The 18,720-nt window shown below is 46.9% G+C and overlaps 1 protein-coding gene across 3 annotated transcripts in view; it reads right to left on the bottom strand.

Moving 5' to 3' along the window:
• Positions 1 to 2,512: 2,512 nt before the first annotated feature.
• LOC146341302 (cytosolic phospholipase A2 gamma-like) overlaps positions 2,513 to 18,720 on the bottom strand; it is a 29,873-nt gene continuing 13,665 nt past the window's right edge. For 2 of the 3 annotated variants that reach the window (XM_084808316.1, XM_084808315.1), the window contains exons 10-15: positions 18,347 to 18,472; positions 15,950 to 16,006; positions 14,185 to 14,268; positions 9,328 to 9,482; positions 8,679 to 8,844; positions 2,513 to 6,042 (exon numbers count right to left, since the gene is read on the bottom strand). In XM_084808316.1, coding sequence (XP_084664442.1) covers positions 5,876 to 6,042; positions 8,679 to 8,844; positions 9,328 to 9,482; positions 14,185 to 14,268; positions 15,950 to 16,006; positions 18,347 to 18,472 — 755 coding nt within the window. In that variant the 3' untranslated portion in view covers positions 2,513 to 5,875. The remainder of the gene's footprint in view (positions 6,043 to 8,678; positions 8,845 to 9,327; positions 9,483 to 14,184; positions 14,269 to 15,949; positions 16,007 to 18,346; positions 18,473 to 18,720) is intronic. The other variant, XR_014784112.1, reaches the window with a different exon arrangement.

Genomic DNA, 18,720 nt, shown 5'->3' with positions numbered 1-18,720 from the left:
TGGAGGCTTCAACAGCGTCCAGATGAGCTGAAATAGAAATAAGTAACGAGCATTGTGTCGGCTGTCGCGTTCACTTAAGCTGGACCACTGAGGGTTTCTTAGGCCTGGCCGGGGGAGGGGGAAGGGATCCCTGGAGAACGTTCAGCAGTTTCCAGACGAGAAGAATTGACACCACTACCGGGTCTGCTTCATCATCAGACTCGGACTCCGGCCAAAGCCACAATCTATTGGGGAGGGGAGGCAGAGCCCTACCCTTCCCATTCTTTCAACCTTTGCCATTCTTGGGGGGCATGCTGTAGAAAGTGAGATAAGTTTGGCACAATATTGGCAAGAAAAAAGGAAGGGCCCGGGTCCCTGGACCCAGTCCAACACTCAAACCACCATCCTTAAAAGTAAAAGTGGCAGGGGTCAGAGCACCCAGCAGGAGGTTCCAGTGGGCTACTCGCAGGGCACCCAGGACAACAGGCAGCAGTGCCTCCATTACCACTAGACAGGAGAGGGACCCTCCGCGTCCAGTAGCGGTTAGATAGGTGAGCGCACAACATTCATCCTCTTCCTGTATGGCTCTGTGTGTTCACATTTAAGACACCGTGTGTCTAGCCCTTAACTTTTATTCGTTTATAGGGCAGGGGTGAAGAATCTGTGGCCCCCCCAGTGACTCTGCCAGGGGTTCAGGTAGGGGTTTTTCTAGCCCTATCTGGAGATGCCAGGGACTGGACCTGGCACCTTCTGCATGTCCAGCAGGGGACTAGCACTGAACTATACCCCCAGAAAGGAGATTGAACCAGGGTCTCTCAAGCCCTGGTTCAACACTGCAGCCACTAGGCCACAGTGGCTTTAAAGGGTTGCCGCCCGCTACAAGCCCGGCGCCCAAGAGGCGCAGCCAGGGCCAATGGCCATGGAAGCCCCGTCTGAGCACAGGCACCCCCTGCAAAAAAGCGCCTGCGACCCAGGAGTCACGGTGGGCATACAACGGGGAGCAGCGGCTGCCAGGGGTGTCTGTGTGTGTTTTCTTATCATTTTTTATATTATTATTATTATCATCATCATCATCATTTTTAATACTTATTTATTTATTTATTCTTTTTCTTTTCTTTTCATTTTTCTTTTTTTTTAATTGTGTGGGGGGGCACATGGTGTTTTGGTTTTTTTTGGTGGGGGCGTGCGGACGAGTTCTTGCGAGTAAAGAAGCGGGGCGAGCACGCCGCCACTCTAAGCACCGGGCCGCCGGCACCCCCCAAGGCCGGAAAACACCGGCAGCCCCCGGCACCGCGCACACGCTCACGCTGCCAAACAGACGCCGGCACTCGCAACAGCCCATCAAACTGCAGCCAGGAGGGGTGGCGCATGAAGACGCATGCCCTGCCAAGAGCGCTGGGGACCCGGGGCCGTGGCAAGGGGGGGCACCCAGCTGCCGCAATCACTTGCGCCCCCGCTGGGGAGCAGGCCAAGCGGCGCCGCACCCGAGCGCACGCCGGCACAGATGCCGGCGCTCCCGCCGGGGTGGCAAGCGCCGGCTGAGGGGGGGCGCCCACACACAAGCGCCCCCCCTGCGAGGGCCAGCAACCCTGGGGCCGCGGTGGCGCAGGCACGCCACAGCCGGGGAGAGGGAGGGGCGGGTGCTCAGCCTCTGCGAGCGCCGGCGCCCCTGCAGGAGAGGGAACGACGGCGCTGCTCCCGGACGCGTGCCGGCACAGCCGCAGGCGCTCCCACCGGGGTGGCAAGCGCCAGCCGAGGGGGCAGTGCCCATGCACCCGTGCCCCTGCTGCGAGCTCCGGCAACCCCGGGGCGCGGCGGCGAAGGCGCGGCGGAAACGCCGGATGACAGGCGCCTCACCCAAGCGCGCGCCGGCACAGCCGCCGGTGCACCCACCGGTGCGGCGAGCGCCAGCCGAGGGAGCAGCGCCCGCTCACACGCACCCCCGCCGCAAGCCCCAGCAACCCCGGGGCCGCAGCGGCGAAGGCGTGCCGCAACCGCCGGAGGAGATGAAAAGCAAAGTGAAGGGAAGGAGAGGGGCGGGCGCGCTGCAGCCTCAACCGCCAAGGCCTATAGGTGCAGCGCCTGAACGTGCTCCGTCACGATAGAGCCGCGCCGGAGCACGCGCGCCCTGCCGAGGCTTTGGGCGCGCAGATTGCATGCCGAGTTCATGTGGCTGGGAAGACTACGAAGCCGGTCTCCAGCAGGCAGGTGTCCTTCGTTGTTTCTCGGTGGAGCTGTAGTTCTCTCTAGCTGCATTGAGCCAGAGAACTGAGATTGGGAGGGGGGCTGAGTTTAAGGCAACTCAGCCTGCCCCTCCTTGCATGGTGGTGCCACTGGGATGCACCAATCAGAGGCCCCTACGTCTTGTCACCCCACCCGCCCGCAAGGGCCCCCCCCCTTTCAGCCAGACAAGCTGGTATCGGGTAGGGCATTTCCGAAAGTTATGTTTGTCTGGGTTTGAATTTACACCCTTGTGCTACCCCACTGGGTAAATGTAGCCTGTGACAAGAACCATACATGCAGAATTGTAACTGGAATGAATTAAATCGTTTATTGATGCAAAAATTGTCATGCAAAAACAGTAGATAATACAGCAGTAGACATAATACTCAAAGGCATAATCTCAAAGAAATGACAAAAAAGAATGGGATTGTCAAAGCAATTTGAATAATAATCCTAAACCAAGAATTTTCTCCAGCCCATGATATGTTTCCTAGCTATTTTAGACTGCCTAGCATTTTGGAATAAATGTCATATTATTCATCATAATAAAAGTCCATAGCTACCAAAGGAAGGAAGGAAGGAAGGAAGGAAGAAAATTTCTTACTCTAAGGGAGCAATCCTATGGCCACTAGACACTGTCTAGAGGGCCATCGGATATGTGCATTTCCAGGAACCGACCTCGGAGCCCATGCTCCAAGGTCGGTTCCCAGAAAACTGACTGCCCCCCATGTCCGCACTGCCTCAGAGGCAGTGTGGAGAAGCCCTGTCCTCTGTGATCAGAAGAGGAGCACAGAGTGACTGAAAAGGGTGTACGGGGGGGGGGGCAGTCCAGGTCAGGGATTGCAGAGCTGCACGTACGACACATCCAATGTGTTGTACAGCATCTTCCTCTCCTAGTTGCCCCCCCCCCCGCTGCTAGACAGCCAAAACTGTCTAGCAAAAAATATAGGAATGTGCGAAAGTCACTTTTTCGAAGGGGTGATTCGCAGTGGGGGGCAGGCGCTCCGCACCTCCCCCCAAAATCCTAACCTGGCCAGCTCCGTTCCGTGGCAACTCCACGGAGCCACCAGCCGGGTGCATTCGCAGGCGTGCGGAGCCTGCGGACGCAAATGGCAGCGGCTACGGCAGCCACCATTTGCGTTCCTGTTTTTTTGCTGTGATAGGCTACGTAAATATTTACATAGCCTATCACAGCCTCCGCAGGGACGCAAAATGCGTCCCTGCATTAGCTGTAATAGGCTACGTAAGTATTTACATAGCCTATCATGGCAAAAATGGGGAAGCCAATGGCGGCCACAGATGTGGCACCATTCGCAAAACAGTGTGAATGGCACCAGGTAAGTGCTCCATTTCGTACGCCTTTCGCGGGTGGTGGGGCAGGGGGGGCTTCGTTCCGCCACAGCATTCGGCCTCACTGAGATCCGTGGTGGAATCCTCTGACATCCCTAAAAAATAGCAAGGCAGGAACGGCACGGAGGGAACGATCCCCCCTGTGCCTCTCCTGCCTTGCTCTAGATAGGCGTTCGCCTCTGAGGTTGGAGGCAGGCACCTATCTAGTTAGGATTGCGCCCTTAGAGTACTAAATACTTACTAAGAAATCCTTCCTTAAAATATTACAAACAACAGAATTTAAGATAGCTTTACACTATATGTTATGGATAAAGTCAAAACGGAAAAAGTGACAGGGCGTATCAAATCCAGTAGTTAGATCTATCTTAAAAATTTGGAATCTATATAAGACTATGGTAGTATAAGGCTTATTACTAGAGATCTACCAGACCAATTTTGCTCATTTTTTGTTTTATATTGAAGCTCGAGCAGTGTAGACATGCAGAAAAATTTGAAACTTTGAAAACGTTCAACGCATGAACTCTAACAGCAAAACAGTATGTCTCTTGGCTGTGCATCACTCTTCTATTGCTCTGTGGTTCAGTGCCAGTTTGTTTATTTACGGTTCAGTGCCAGTTTAATTGCTCCATGCCAAACAGTGCCATGTTGTCCTTGGCAGGGAGGACACGGATCTGCAACTTTCCTAGCATAGGCTAACAGTGCTTGGTCAGAAGAAAAACAATCAGAACTTTCCCCACAGCCACCTGTAACTTGGCATAAACATAGCCTCACTCCTTGGGCGCACTGAACCCTGACAAGATACTAGCCTTGGTTAGCATGGAATGTGCTGAGGCCGCGCTATTGACCTTTGACTCATCCTGGTAAATCAAGAGGCCTGTTGGGGAAAACAGCAGCCGACTGAACCAAAGTCAGACAGCATTATGGATCATCTAAGCCCCTCTAAAACTACTAATAGCTTGGTTCAGGCCCGAGGCCTTACGTTTGGTAATAGATGTTTATTCAGTAGATGTAGAAATGTCAAATGTGTAAATGTTTGGTGAGCGTTAGTACAGAAACGTACTTTTACATTGTAAATATGTATTTAATAATAGAGGGAATGAAGGAGGAAAGGGGGAAAGGGGAGATAAAACAGTACAGAAAGAAAATAGAGAAAAATCGAAAAGGTTAAAGTGTGACCCCTCAAAAAGTACTCTGAAACAGAACGGACATGACTTTAAACCTGTATCTGGCAGCTATGGATTTTTGTTTTTACTCTAGAGTAGGTGCAGGTGTCCTGATCCAGATCAGGATCCTAGCATGGAAGTAGCGGGCTTCTGTATCATTGTCCCTACATCTACTATAGAGTAAAAAAAAAAAAAAGATATAGCTTCTAGATACAAATTTAAATTAATGTCTGCTTTGGCCCTCTGAACACCTTTTTATATAGATCAAATACAGGACTGTATCATTTTTATCATTTGCATTGTTTTTGAGTTATTTTCATCATTTTATGCCATTTTGGCAAGTGAGTTGTGGATGGACACACAGATTATTCTAACTTGTCTAAGTGCCAAAATCTATTCGGGGGAGAGGTCACCAATACTTCTTTCATTGTATTTTCCTTTTTTCATAAGCACGTTCCATTTTCTCCAGGGATTATGAGGATTTATCAACTTTATATCACAGATGTTTCTCAGCTTCTTATCAAAGGATTCTTGTTATCAACAAATACTAAAATTACACACTCTTTGCATCAACAAAAGAAGTCACTGACTCACAGTCATGAGCAGCTTTTCTAGCTTCCTCAGAGGTTGCACTAGAACCTGGACTTTTCTACTGCTGTCATCCATCTTAGGACCATCCATCATGGCCACTCTAGGACTTGCAGAATCCACTGATTTCTTGGGCCTAGGAAGGTCCAGATGGACAAATAAAACCTCCATAGCTCTGCTCATTAGCAGTGACCTTGTTTTATTCCTCCATTATTAATTCTTTGGAATTCTCCCCCCACTTTTTTTTTCTGTGAGGGCTTGCTTCTGCCAAAGAAGCTGAGGAGTCCAATGGAAAACTGTTTTCAGTAACCCTTTTTCCCAGCCTGGGAGATTACGGACTGTTCTCATGACCTATCCATTATATTTAATGTAAACATTACATTTATCCACATCAATATAAATGTGCAGAAATGTATAGCCAAGAATCGTGAGAAGTTATCTATAGTCAAGACAGACAAAATCTCATAATCTAAGCCAGCTATTTAGGACTATTCACATATTACACTGAAAATGTGGAGAGAGGCCGTGGGATTGTTGCCCCTCAAACAAACATTAACTTGGAGAATATTGGCTTAGGCTCTTTGTGAATGGGGACCCACAATGCGCTTGATTTCCTCCAGAATTGTTTGCTGAACACTTGCTATATTCTTCTTTGCTGCAGTGAGTAGCTTTTCAATTTCTTCATCAGAGTAGCTCATCTTGAAGGTTGAAAACGTCTTATGATATTCAGCAATTTTATCTAAAAATGAGGCACACGGTTGAGTGAATATAAAGCAATCCATTGCTTCTATAAATAGCATGTGTGGAGTTCAATTCTATGTGTGTTTACTTGGAAGTAAGTCTTGTTCACTCACAAGTGACAGGTATTTTCTTCTCACAGAAGGGGGACCATGATTTCACGTCAGCCCACAGCTTACACTGCACACATCATTAGACTATGAATAGCAATGCAATTTCAAAGCTGTGGGCAGATGGCAGAATTACTTCCACAAGTCAGCTGCTGGGTGTATCATTGCAACCAGCTCTCAAAATAAGGCAGCTTCATATATTCATATGGGGTTGGATCCAGGATCGATCTGCCCTTTGTGGAAGGGGGCTTCCATGTGAGAATGAGCTCTGCTTGTGGAAAAGGTCTTCGGTTGGAGAATGGGCTCTGCTTGTGGAAGGATCCACCTCCCCCCACACATACCATAGGCCAGGTATCCTGACTCTCTGTGTAGCATTTTCACATGCTGCTATGAGACGGAGGGGATGGAGAAGTCCACTTCCACCAGTACAGTTCATCCAGTTTAATCTGGGCCCAACCCATGATCTCTGTGGTCATAGGCCCTAGATTTCAGTGTAACCAAAATTCCATTAAGAGGTAATGGAATTACTTCCCATAATTGAATGGCTATAATTTGACATCATCATATTTCTAGGTGACTTGTGACCGTGCCTGTATTAGCAATATAAGGGTATGTCTACATCTAGACTATGGCCTGCACAACCTGTGACCTATCAGACCAGACACAGCATCCCACACATGTATCATGGAACCATTATGGACCACCACAATGGTGGGAAGATGAAGTCAGTGCAAAAAGTTAGAATTTATTGAAAAAGCCAGCACAATTGGAAAGCTAGCATTAAACCAAAAAAAAAAAAAATCTTTTTCATTACTGTCTGGCCAGGCCCAGCCTGTGAAAAGAGACTGGGAAATCAGTAGGATTCCTGGAACTGGATTAGTTACTAGATTGGACACTAGATTAGATACTAGATTCAATATTTGCACATTAAAATGACCATGAAGCATAACTCTTGTAGTAAAGAGGAAAACATTACAGTTCATTGTGTTCCAACTCTCTTATTTACCAAGGACAGCCCCTATTTATTGGAAGTGGAATCTGTCCGTAGTACATCACAGTCCCTATTTTGTCTAATTTTGTCCTTGGCAAAACCCTGGATAGCTACTGCCAGTTACTATAGACTGTAATGACCTAGATGCAGCTTCCTACGTTCCTGGTCTTTAGCATTTGGATCTCTGTGTGGGGTGCACATGCTTCCTGTCTTTATGCACAGGCACGTAAATACATGCACACCAACAATAAGGCCTCATGTAGTACACAACCTGCCATTTCACATCCTGTAACCAGTGATGTTTATTTGAGCCGCTGATAATGTGTTGTAGGACCATTACATTTTTCTAATTTTTAAGTGAAAAGCAATGGAGCACAGTATGTAATGGATGGATGGTGCAGAACAGGGTGGGCAATTTGTGGTCCTCTGGATGTTTTAGCCTACAGCTCCCATCAGCCCTAGCCAGCATAGCCCATAGTGAAGACTGATGGGTGTTGTAGGCCAAAACATGTGTAGAGCTGTAAGTTACCCATCCCCGGTGTAGAGCAATGTATAATGGGGGTGGAAAGCTTCAGCAGTAATCCTTAATGTAAGGATGAGGGTGTTAAACTGTATCCCTATTTTCAGCTGCGGAATGTGAAGGCAGGCAGGCGGCGGGCAGTAGGCAGTGAACTTGGGAGGTTTAATGAGTTCCCAAGTAGGATGAGGCATGCTTGAGTATACATGTCTGATCTGGAGAGAGGGAGCTTTAAAGTAGGATATGTTGACCATTCTTGAAAGCTCCAAATGTCAGAAAGGGAGGGGGGAAAGGGGATAGAACCCATGCATTTAAACTAGGGATGTTGGAGAATCCCGCCACAGATCTCAGTGCATTCGGCCAGTGCATTTGGCCCCCCAAAATCCGTGGCGGAACGAACCCCCCCCGCCCCACCACCCTGTGAAAGGCATGCGAAACAGACCACTTACCTGGTGCCGTTCACACTGCTTTACAAATGGCGGCCACGTCTGCGGCCGCCATTCACTTCTTCATTATAGCCATGATAGGCTACGTAAATACTTACATAGCCTATCACAGCTAATGCAGGGATGCCATTTGCATCCCTGTCTTTTGCTGTGATAGCCTATGTAAATATTTACGTAGCCTATCATGGCAAAAGACAGGGATGCAAATGGCAGCCGCTACGGCAGCTGCCATTTGCATGCCTGCACAGTGCAGCAGCAGCCGGATGTCCGGCTGCGGGTGGCCCTGGCCGGCGGCTCCACGGAGTTGCCACGGAGCGGAGCCGGCCAGGGAGAATTTCGGGGGGAGAGACGCAGCGCCTCCCCCCCACCGTGGATGTCCCTGGACGAAACCAGATTAAGTGTTTCGTACGTCCCTAATTTAAACTCCAGGAAGACAGATTTAGGGTAAACACGAAAAAGTATGTGATATTATTAGAACAATTCAGCACTGGAAGTATTATCAGATTTCCATAAATCTGACACTAGTGTCTTATCAATTAGACATTTCCCGAATGAATTCCATTCCCAAGTTACCTTGACAGTTGACTGTGTTGAACAGTGGGAAATGCATGACAGTCAGGTCATCTCCTCTGAAGATATAGAAATTTGATGGATTGTCTTTTTCCTGCAGTTGACTCTCATCAATGTTGGGAAATCTGATTCCACGTGTTTTACAGTATTCAGCAGCTTTTTTGACTGTCTGCGCCAAAAGTAAACAGAGAATCCTGAAGTTGACAGGATTACTAAATCCACTTGGGGGTGGCGGGGAGGGGTGGACAGCTGCCACGTGGTTGGTTGGAAAGGACACGTACTTCCCATGTTGCATTTAGGGGCACTTCTGACATTATCTCAGCAGCATGAGAAGTAAAGCAGCATCACTCCCTCCTGCACTGCTCTATTGAGGTCAGAAGGTGGATGTCACGTGGAAAGCTACTTCCCATGTCACTCTATCCCCTCAGAAAATTGAGATCATTCTACAGTGGGAAGGAGCAATAGGACACGGATAGGCGAGCTGGTGTCCTCCATATGATTTGTACTACAAACTCCATCAGCCTCAGCCAGCATGGTCACAATATTGCTCCAACATCCCATTCTGAACTCCTGTTGATAAATTGCCCAAGGAAGGTCACAAGAAATATTCAAACTCTGAATGCCGGCCCCTTTAATTAAATGCATTACCTACCTCAAAAGGATCCCCAGCACTGAAGTCAAAGGAGAGGATCAGTTTCACATTTCTCTCAGGATAGAGAACAAGAGGGTAAGCAGTGTTGATGGCCAGGCCAGCATCAATGAGAGAGACCACCCGTTTTGTTTTCAGCTCAGGGACTTTGACACCAGCTACAACATGAAGTGAAACAGAACTCAAATGTAAAGATGCTTGAACATACCAGGGATGTACAGATCAGTCAGTATCTAGTCTGTGTTAGTTTTGCATCTTTTCATTCATAAGTCAGTTCTGTCCACTTTCTGCATTATCCTGTGGTTTTCTCTTTTTTAAAAAAAATGCACGCAAATTCACTTTTTTTTCATGCAACATATGCATTTTCTATGCCTCATTCCCTAATATATGCATTTTCATATGTATCTTTCCCTGATATTTGTGTTTTGGCATGCAACTTTCCCTATACACTTATTTTGTATAAAATTTTTGAGCAAAAGGAACTGCCAAATTCAGAGAAGTGAGGAATCTGAAATATAACTGTGTTCCACACATCCGCATACTAGCCTGGGAAGCATGCATTAGGACAGTTTGCTTTAAAATATGGACCAAATAAAATTCTCCCACATCCCTAGAACCAGGTAGCCAGCACCCAAGCATAGCAGAGGGGAGAGGGGATGTTTTCCCAGGGTCTAGTCCAGTCTTCTTCAGGCTGGATTTTATGTTGAAAAGAATAGCAAAATAAGGGAATGTTTGTGAACATGGTTAAAAAAGAAGAAGCAGAAGCAGTGTGGACCACTGCTGAGCAGAAAACAACAGAATGACATTTAATAGGGATAAATGCCAAGTTCTGCACCTAGGAAAAAGAAACCAAATGCACAGTTACAAGATGGGGGATACGTGGCTCAACCACACGACAAGCGAGAAGGATCTTGGAATTGTTGTCGATCAAAAGCTGAATATGAGCCAACAATGTGATGTGGCTGCAAAAAAGGCAAATGCTATTTTGGGTTGCATTAATAGAAGCATAGCTTCCAAATCCCGTGAAGTACTAGTTCCCCTCTATTCAGCACTGGTTAGCCTCATCTCGAGTACTGTGTCCAGTTCTGGCCACCACACTTTAAGAATTAGGGATGTACGAAATGACTTACCTGTTTCATTTCGTACATCCGTGGTGGGAGAGAGGCGCTCCATCCCTCCCCCCGAAATCCTCGATGGCCAGCTCCACTCCGCGACAACTCCACGGAGCCGCCGGCCGGGGCAGCCCGCAGCGACATCTGGCCACTGCTGGGCTGCGCAGGGACACAATGGCGGCCACCATAGCCACCCCCATTTGTGTCCCTTTTTCTTGCCATGATAGGCTACATAAATATTTACGTAGCCTATCATCGCCTGCGCAGGGATGCAAAAGGCGTCCCTGCATAAGCCGTGATAGGCTACGTAAGTATTTACATAGCCTATCACGGCTAAAATGGTGAAGTGAATGGCAGCCATACATGCAGCCGCCATTCGCAGAGCAGCACGAACAGCAATAGGTGAGTGCTCCGTTTCACGTGCCTTTCGTGGGGTGGGGGGCAGGGGTCTTCGTTCTGCCACAGGTTTCAGGGGGCCGAATGCACTGGCATTCAGGCTTACTGAGATCCGTGGCGGAATTCTCTGCCATCCCTAAGAAGGATGCAGACAAGCTCTGACTTGGATTCTTGCACTGAGCAGGGGGTCGGACTCGATCGTCTTGTAGGCCCCTTCTAACCCTACTATTCTATGATTCTAATTTAGGGATGGCGGAGAATTTCTTCCCGAATCTTCGGGAGGCCGAGTGCCGACGCATTCGGCCCCCCGAAAGTGTTGGGGAAATTCTCCGCCGGCCCCCCGCCCCCCCTGGGATGGGACTTACCTTCGGCGAATGTCCCTCCCGGCGGCGGGTCCCGGCGGCGGTTCAGCGGCAGTTCGGCGAGGGCGGGGGCCGGTCTCCTGACCGGCTGCCGCCGCCGCCATTACAAAATACAAAAGTAAAAACACACACACACACACCTGTGATAGTCTATGTGACGGAAAAAAAAAATGCATACGCAAATGGCAGCGCCCATGGGCGCCGCCATTTGTGTTCCTTATTTTGGCATGTCTAGTCTATGAAAAGATTTACGTAGACTACGGCGAATATAAGGGTAACGCAAATAGCAAAATTTTATTTTGGCACGTCTAGTCTATGTAAAGATTTATGTAGACTACGGCGAAAAAAAGGGCAAATGCAATTTTCGCCGTAGTCTACGTAAAGATTTACATAGACTAGACGTGCCAAACTAAGGAACGCAAGCGTACGCGCTTTTTTTTTTTTTCAAAGTCACCCGTGATAGGCTACGTGACGATTTACATAGCCTATCACAGCTGACTTTGGAAATCTAGCCATGATAGGCTATGTAAATCATTACGTAGCCTATCACTTTTTTTTTCTTCACTTTTTCTTTCACGGCCGGGGAGACGGGGCGCTTCTCCCCGGCCTGAATTTCAGCCGGGCGAAGCGGGGTGCCTCCCTCCCCCAGCCTGAACTTTGGGGGGAGAAACGAAGCGCCTCCCCCCCACCGCGAAGCAAGCTGCAGGACAAGGTAAGTCCCAGGACAAGGTAAGTCTGTCACAGAGAGGAAGGCCAGGATCTCTTCTTGATCATCCCAGAATGCAGGACACAGAATAATGGGCTGAAGTTACAGGAAGCCAGATTCCGGCTGAACATCAGGAAAAATGTCCTGACTGTTAGTGTTAGAGTAATATGACAATGGAACCAACTACCTGGGGAGGTGGTGGCCTCTCCCACACTGGAGGCATTCAAGATGAGGCTGAACAACCACCTGTCAGGGATGCTCTGACTTGGATTCCTGCATTGAGCATAGGGATGTCAGAGAATTCCGCCACGGATCTTGGTGAGGCCGAATGCCAGTGCATTTGGCCCCTGAAATCCGTGGCAGAACGAAGCCCCCCTGCCCCCCAACCCGCGAAAGGCACGTGAAACAGGACACTTACCTGCTGCCGTTCGAACTGACTTGCGAATTTTGGCTGCAGCCGCCATTCGCTTCATCACTATAGCCATGATAGGCTACGTAAATACTTATGTAGCCTATCACAGCTAACGCAGGGATGCCATTTGCGTCCCTGCGGAAGCTGTGATAGGCTGCTTAAGTATTTACATAGCCTATCACAGCAAAAAAAAAACAAACAGCGAACACAAATGTGGATGGCTATGGTGGCCGCCATTTGCATTCCCTTTTTTTTTGCCATAATAGGCTACATAAATATTTACGTAACCTATCACGGCCACACAAAAAAGGGAACACAAATGACGGCCACCGTAGCCACCATTTGCGTTCGCTGTTTTGTTTTGTTTTTTGCCGTGATACGCTACGTAAATATATACGTAGCGTATCACGGCAAAATACAGGGATGCAAATGGCAGCAGCTACGGCAGCCACCATTTGTGTCCCTCCAGGCTGCCCAGCGGCCGGATGTCCGGCTGCGGGCAACCCCGGCCAGCGGCTCCGCGGAATCTCCATGGAGCAGAGCCGGCCGGAGAGAATTTCAGGGGGAGGGACAGAGCGCCTCCCCCCCACCACGAATGTCACCCTTTGAAAAGGTAAGTGACTTTACATCCCTAATTGAGCAGGGGGTTGGACTCGACGGTCTTATAGGCCCCTTCCAACCCTACTATTCTATGATTCTATGACCATGGTGTAATTTCAGAAACATAGAAAATAATTTCTGAATTAAAATAGAAACTTTTATTTCATGACGATTGCGATGGTATATATGGGATGGAAGTGTGGTGTATGTTTGTGCAGGGACTCCAGAAAATTATCTGTGGACCATGCTAGTAGCTGGTTATGAGGGCTGTGGAAAAGGCTCAGATGAGGCATGAAGCCAAAGTGAAGAGCCCATTTCAGATATATTCAGACTGCTTGAGAATCCTAAGCTACTTGAGCTCGAGGCAAAGTGGGTTGGCACCAAGGCTTCAAAACTATCTTCGAGATTAAGAAAGGTGGGATTTTATTTTATTTTATTTTTACTTCTGGCCAATGACACAGTTTTGAACCTACAAGCTCCCTATAAATGGAAAACACCAGCAGAGAGGGAAGGGGGTGGGGAAGACAAAGAAGGGGGTATGGCTCTGTCACTGACAGCAATGCTTCCAATCAGGTAATGACTTTACCAGGTCTTTCCTGTTTATTTTCAGGAATAGTGCTTTGGTGAGGGATCTAGAAAGAAAGAACATATCAAAAGCTGTTTCATTCTGCTCATGGCAATCCAGGCAGGGGTGCCTGCATAGTTGAGTATTCCTGCATCAGATTCTTGCTTCATCACCATTTGGCAGCATCCCCATGGCATAACAACATGCAGTTCAGCCCCCTAAATATTCAAATGAATTATCTATTTAAAAAGTGACATTAATTGGCAGTGTAAGATTATGGCTAGGGATGTCAGAGAAATCAGCAATGGAAACAAATGAATTTGCATTTTTATGAATCCGATGCACTAATTCTGCAGCGCACTGGCTTTTCCCCTGTTGGGCGGATTCTGCAGACTTTCAGACCATTTTTCTAACCTTCGGGAATTTTGCGCAAATTTCATTGCAGAAAAATACACAAAAATAAAATACCCCACCAAAATTGTGCATTTCCTCCATAGGCTAAAGTTAAAAATGCACATTTTAGGGAAATTTGCACATTTGGAGGGAATTTGCACATTTTTGCTTGTGCAGATTTGTGCAAATTTGCATTTGGAAACTAAAACAAATCTGATTCCATTGATGGAGATGACTGAATGAAAGGCACCTGACAATCTGTGAAACACAGATGGAATGGGTTTTACACAACCTGTACATCCATCCTTACTTACGGCAGTTATGTAAGAAGTTACTGGTGCTTCCCCATGTCCATGTCAGAATGTTTGAATTGGTCTTGTGGATGTGTCTGATCCATTCTAAAAGAAATGAGATTCAGAGCTAAGAATGAGCGAGAAGAGATTCAAAATCATAACCTGAAATGCTTTTCTGTTTCTAACATTTAGATTTTCCATCTCCAATATAATAATCTTAAATAGTGTTCTATGCCTCATGAATTCTACCTAGGAGAATTTCTAAAATTAATTGTTAATTCCCATATTCGAGCATATGCAGTTCACCATAACATTTAGTTCCGTCAAATCACTTGCATATTTTTCACTCTATGTCATCAATGAACAATTTTAAAAAGCAGGCTTGTGATCATGCATACATGATTGCATCTCGATTCTCTTTTGTGCAGTGTTCACTGAAGTGCATGCACATCTGAATATTAGTATAGCAGAACAGAGAAAGCTTCTCGATAGAATGGCCTAAGTACCATCAAACCATGCTGGCTGAGGAATGCTGGAAGTTGCAGGACTTTTTTTTTCTGTCTAAACGTGCATAGGATTCCACCCTAAGCCATTTTTCGCTCTTTTGTAAAGCATACATTAAAATTAAAAGACTGAAATTTAGACTTGAATGGTTGTCTCAGCTATTTTTCTCCACTTAGAAGTACCTATTCCCCCACTTTCACTGAAGTACAGTGCCTACATCTGATAAATCTGACAAAGGTCCCTTGAGTCCCATGTTCATCATTTCACCTGTACACATGAGATCACATAAGTGAGTGAATGAAGATGTACAAAAAGATCTGGCACAAGAAGAGGTACTGTGGCCAGGACTCTTAGGCTGTGAATACCATAGAACACAAAACAGCGCATAGTTAAACTATGGAATTTACTACCACAGGATGTAGTGATGGCCACCAATTTGAATGGCTTTAAAAGGGGGTTAGACAAATTCCTGAAGGAGAAGGCTATCAATGGCTACTAGTCCTGATGGCTATGTGCTACCTCCAGTACCAGAGGCAGTGACCCTCTGTACACCAGTTGCTGGGGAAGATGAGTGGGAGGGTGCTGTCATGCTCATGCCCTGCCTGTGGGTTCCTGGTTGACAGCTGGTTGGCCACTATGTGAACAGAATGCTGGACTAGATGGACCCTTGGTCTGATCCAGCATGGCTCTTATGTTCTTCACAGCTATATTTCCTCTTCCTGGTACCAGCCAGATCTACATGGGAAAAAGCATTAGTTCTATGGGGACCTTGCTGGCAGAGGAAGAGGAAATGCAGCCAGGACTCAGCATTTATGGAGACCATAGAGGGCTACAGTGTCCTAAGTTTGGTTGTGTTTCCTCTTCCTGTGCCAGCAGATCCTCAAGGAAATGATGCACAGGAAGAGGAAAGTCAGCCAGGCTTGAGGGGCTTGCAGCTGGGGAGGGGGGGTTAAAAGTGTAATCATTAGAAAATAACACCCTACTTTCCACCTTGTCTATAATGAAAGATAAGCCAAATCCTACCCCCAGTTTTTTAAGGGAAATCTCTACTGTTTCCTCCCCTGCAAACAAGCAGCAGAAGCTCAGCCCTCATTTTCAGCTCACCATTTCTATTTTCCTTCTACTCATGGTTCTTTGGATCCAGCTAAATGAGTCCATGCCCAAAGTGGAACTCGAATTATTCAGATAACCATAATCCAAGTCCAACTTTCTACCTGCTTTATAGCACTGGCCAGAGACAAAGGCAATATGAGAGTAATAATATTGGCATTCTGTTACTTGCCTTTAATTCCCTGAAAAGGGCTGTAAGGGGGATTCACCAGGTATGTTTCTTCTGGTCCTAAAAGAAAGAAAAATAGCGAACCAAGAAATATAAAACACCTAAGCAGGAAGCTCACAGCTGTCACAGTGAGATGAGGCATGTATTTAACTTCTTTTAATTTCCCATTGCTCCCATCAAAAAATTGGCATTTTAAGCAAAACATAATAGCATTAAAAACTATATGAATATTGTCTCTTTCTGTATTATTTTGGTCAGTTGAACTGGTAATCTGGTATTGAGACATAAGGCACAGTCTTAGGGCCTTTTCTTCAACTTTAACCAGGAAAATACCCCATGTATTGTATCTTGTATTTTCAAACTAGAACTCTGTGGGCATATCAGTGGCATTCTCACGATGCATTCAGTACACACAAACCTGCTCACTAGTGAGTAGAATGAGGAATCTCTTGCATCCATGGAAGTTCCATTAATGACATGGAATTTCCATATAAAGAGCCTCTGGATCAGGTGGAAATAATAATGCTGTCCTCTTCACAATTGTGCACACGCATATTCTACTGACATTATTTGAGCTCATCTGAGTGTGATTTGGCACAGACTGAGGACCTACCAGTAGCCAAAAATGGTGATCACGCCACAGAGGTTTACAGTGATGATGGGGAGGGGCTGGGGATTCTAGGTAGGGATGTACGAAAATTCCGCCACAGATCTCGGGGAGGCCGAATGCCAGCACATTCGGCCCCCCGAAATCGGTGGCGGAATGGCCTGCCCCCCCACCCACCCCCAGGACGAGACTTACCTTGGGCGGATCTTCCTGGCGGCTCTGGCAGCGGCTCCGGCGGCGGTTCGGAGGTGGCAGTTCAGAGGAGGCAGCTGCGGCGGCCGGTCTTCCGACCGGCTGCCACCACCACCATTTCCAGTTTAAAAAAAAAAAAAGTGATAGGCTACGTAAAGATTTACGTAGCCTATCACGGCTAGGTTTTAAAAAAAAAAAAACGTGATAGGCTACATAAATGTTTACGTAGCCTATCACGGCTGACTTTAAAAAAAAAGTCCGTTATGCTATTTGTGTTCCCCTTATTTTCGCCGTCTTAGTCTACATAAATGTTTACGTAGACTAAGACGTGCCAAAATAAGGAACGCAAATTTGCGTACGCGCGTTGTTGTGGTATTTTTTTTTAAGTCAGCCATGATAGGCTACATAAACATTTACGTAGCCTATCACGGCTGACTGCAGGGACGCAAACGGCGGCAGCTACAGCCGCCGCCATTTGCGTCCCTGCTAGCCAGCGGCCAGATGTCTGGCTGCTGGCGGAGCCAGCCGGCGGCTCTGCAGAATCCCTGCGGAGCACAGCCAGCCGGCCAGGATTCCGGGGGGGGAGGAACGGAGCACCTCCCCCCCGGTGAGGATTCTGGGGGGAGGGACAGAACGCCTCCCCCCCAACCATAAACAGAATCCGCGAAAGGTAAGTGCCTTTCGTACATCCCTAATTCTAGGGAAGTCAGAAAAATCTGCAAAGGAACCAGAGGAATTCAGATTGTGATGAATCTGACCGGCAGATTCCACAGTGAACCAGCTTCTTTCCTTGTTGAACAGATTCCACAGACTTGCAGACCATTTCTCTAATTTTCCCGATTCTGCGCAAATTTCATTGTTGAAAAATACACCAAAAAACCACAAAACCTGGCCAAAAATGTTCATTTCCCCCTAGGCTAAAGTGTGAAAATGCACTTTTGGCTGGATTTTGCACATTTGGGGGAAATTTGTGCATTTTTGCACATGCAAATTTGTGCAAATGTGCATTTGCCCAAATGTGGGAAATAAAAAAAAATCTGATTCCATCGATGGGAGGACGGCATAACAAAAGGTGCCTGACAATCTGAGAAACACAGACGGAATAGATTTTACACCATCTGTACATCCCTAGTGGGGACATTGCTTCCTTAGAGACATTTTGGGGCTCTTCCCCATAATTCTTAGATAATAAGCAATCTCTTGCACATTAGCATTCTTTAGTACTGCTGAGGCACTGGTATTCTGCAATCAGCTGGAAGTGGCATTAAAACTCTGCTTCCAAATGGCATTTAATGTATTGCTGCCCCAAGACAGGCTCACAATACCCATATCCACAGCCAAGACTGTAATTATGTTTTCTCCAAAGTAAGTCTTATTTCATTGAACCTCAGAATTCTATGCGGATGCCTCCCCCAGTTTTTTTTTCTCAATGGCCCCATTTTGGCTGCATTCCTGTCAGTACTCACCACCCAAGTTCACTATTAGAGGGAGTGACAGAACAAGAATAAAGAGAGAAGCTGGCCTGGTGCACTAATATAGGCCTGGAAACTTTCAGGGGTGACCACTGCTAGAAGGCAAGAAATGGCCACCATGGTACTTGCCTCCAAAATCCTTGTTCAAAGCTTCCCATAGACTTTTACATGCTTCCTCTCTTGTTCTTGTATCTGCAGATGACCAGTTACGATGCATCTCTTGGAGGACCACATAACATTTACTGGTTCTGTGGACTACATAAAAGATCACAAGGCATGGTGGATTAAGGCAGGATGTAAAACAAGACAGCAAAGATAAAGAAGTGGAACGTAAGGATGAAATGGGAAAGAAAACAAAGATACATTTCCCCATAGGAACGAAGATTAGTTTGCTTCTTCTAAGTTATGTTTCACTTTGGTTTGCTTAATTCTGTAATCAGAAAAGATTGGGAGTCAACAGGTTCTGCTAGCGTAGCTTTAATTGGTTTAAATGGTAGATGAAT

This window comes from Heloderma suspectum, chromosome 6 (genome assembly GCF_057233095.1).
Source record: "Heloderma suspectum isolate Gila_16-S chromosome 6, 16-S_ref, whole genome shotgun sequence".
Lineage (NCBI taxonomy): Eukaryota > Metazoa > Chordata > Lepidosauria > Squamata > Helodermatidae > Heloderma > Heloderma suspectum.
The sequence above is the reverse complement of the archived record's forward strand: the minus strand, read 5'-3'. Positions and strand labels throughout refer to the sequence as shown.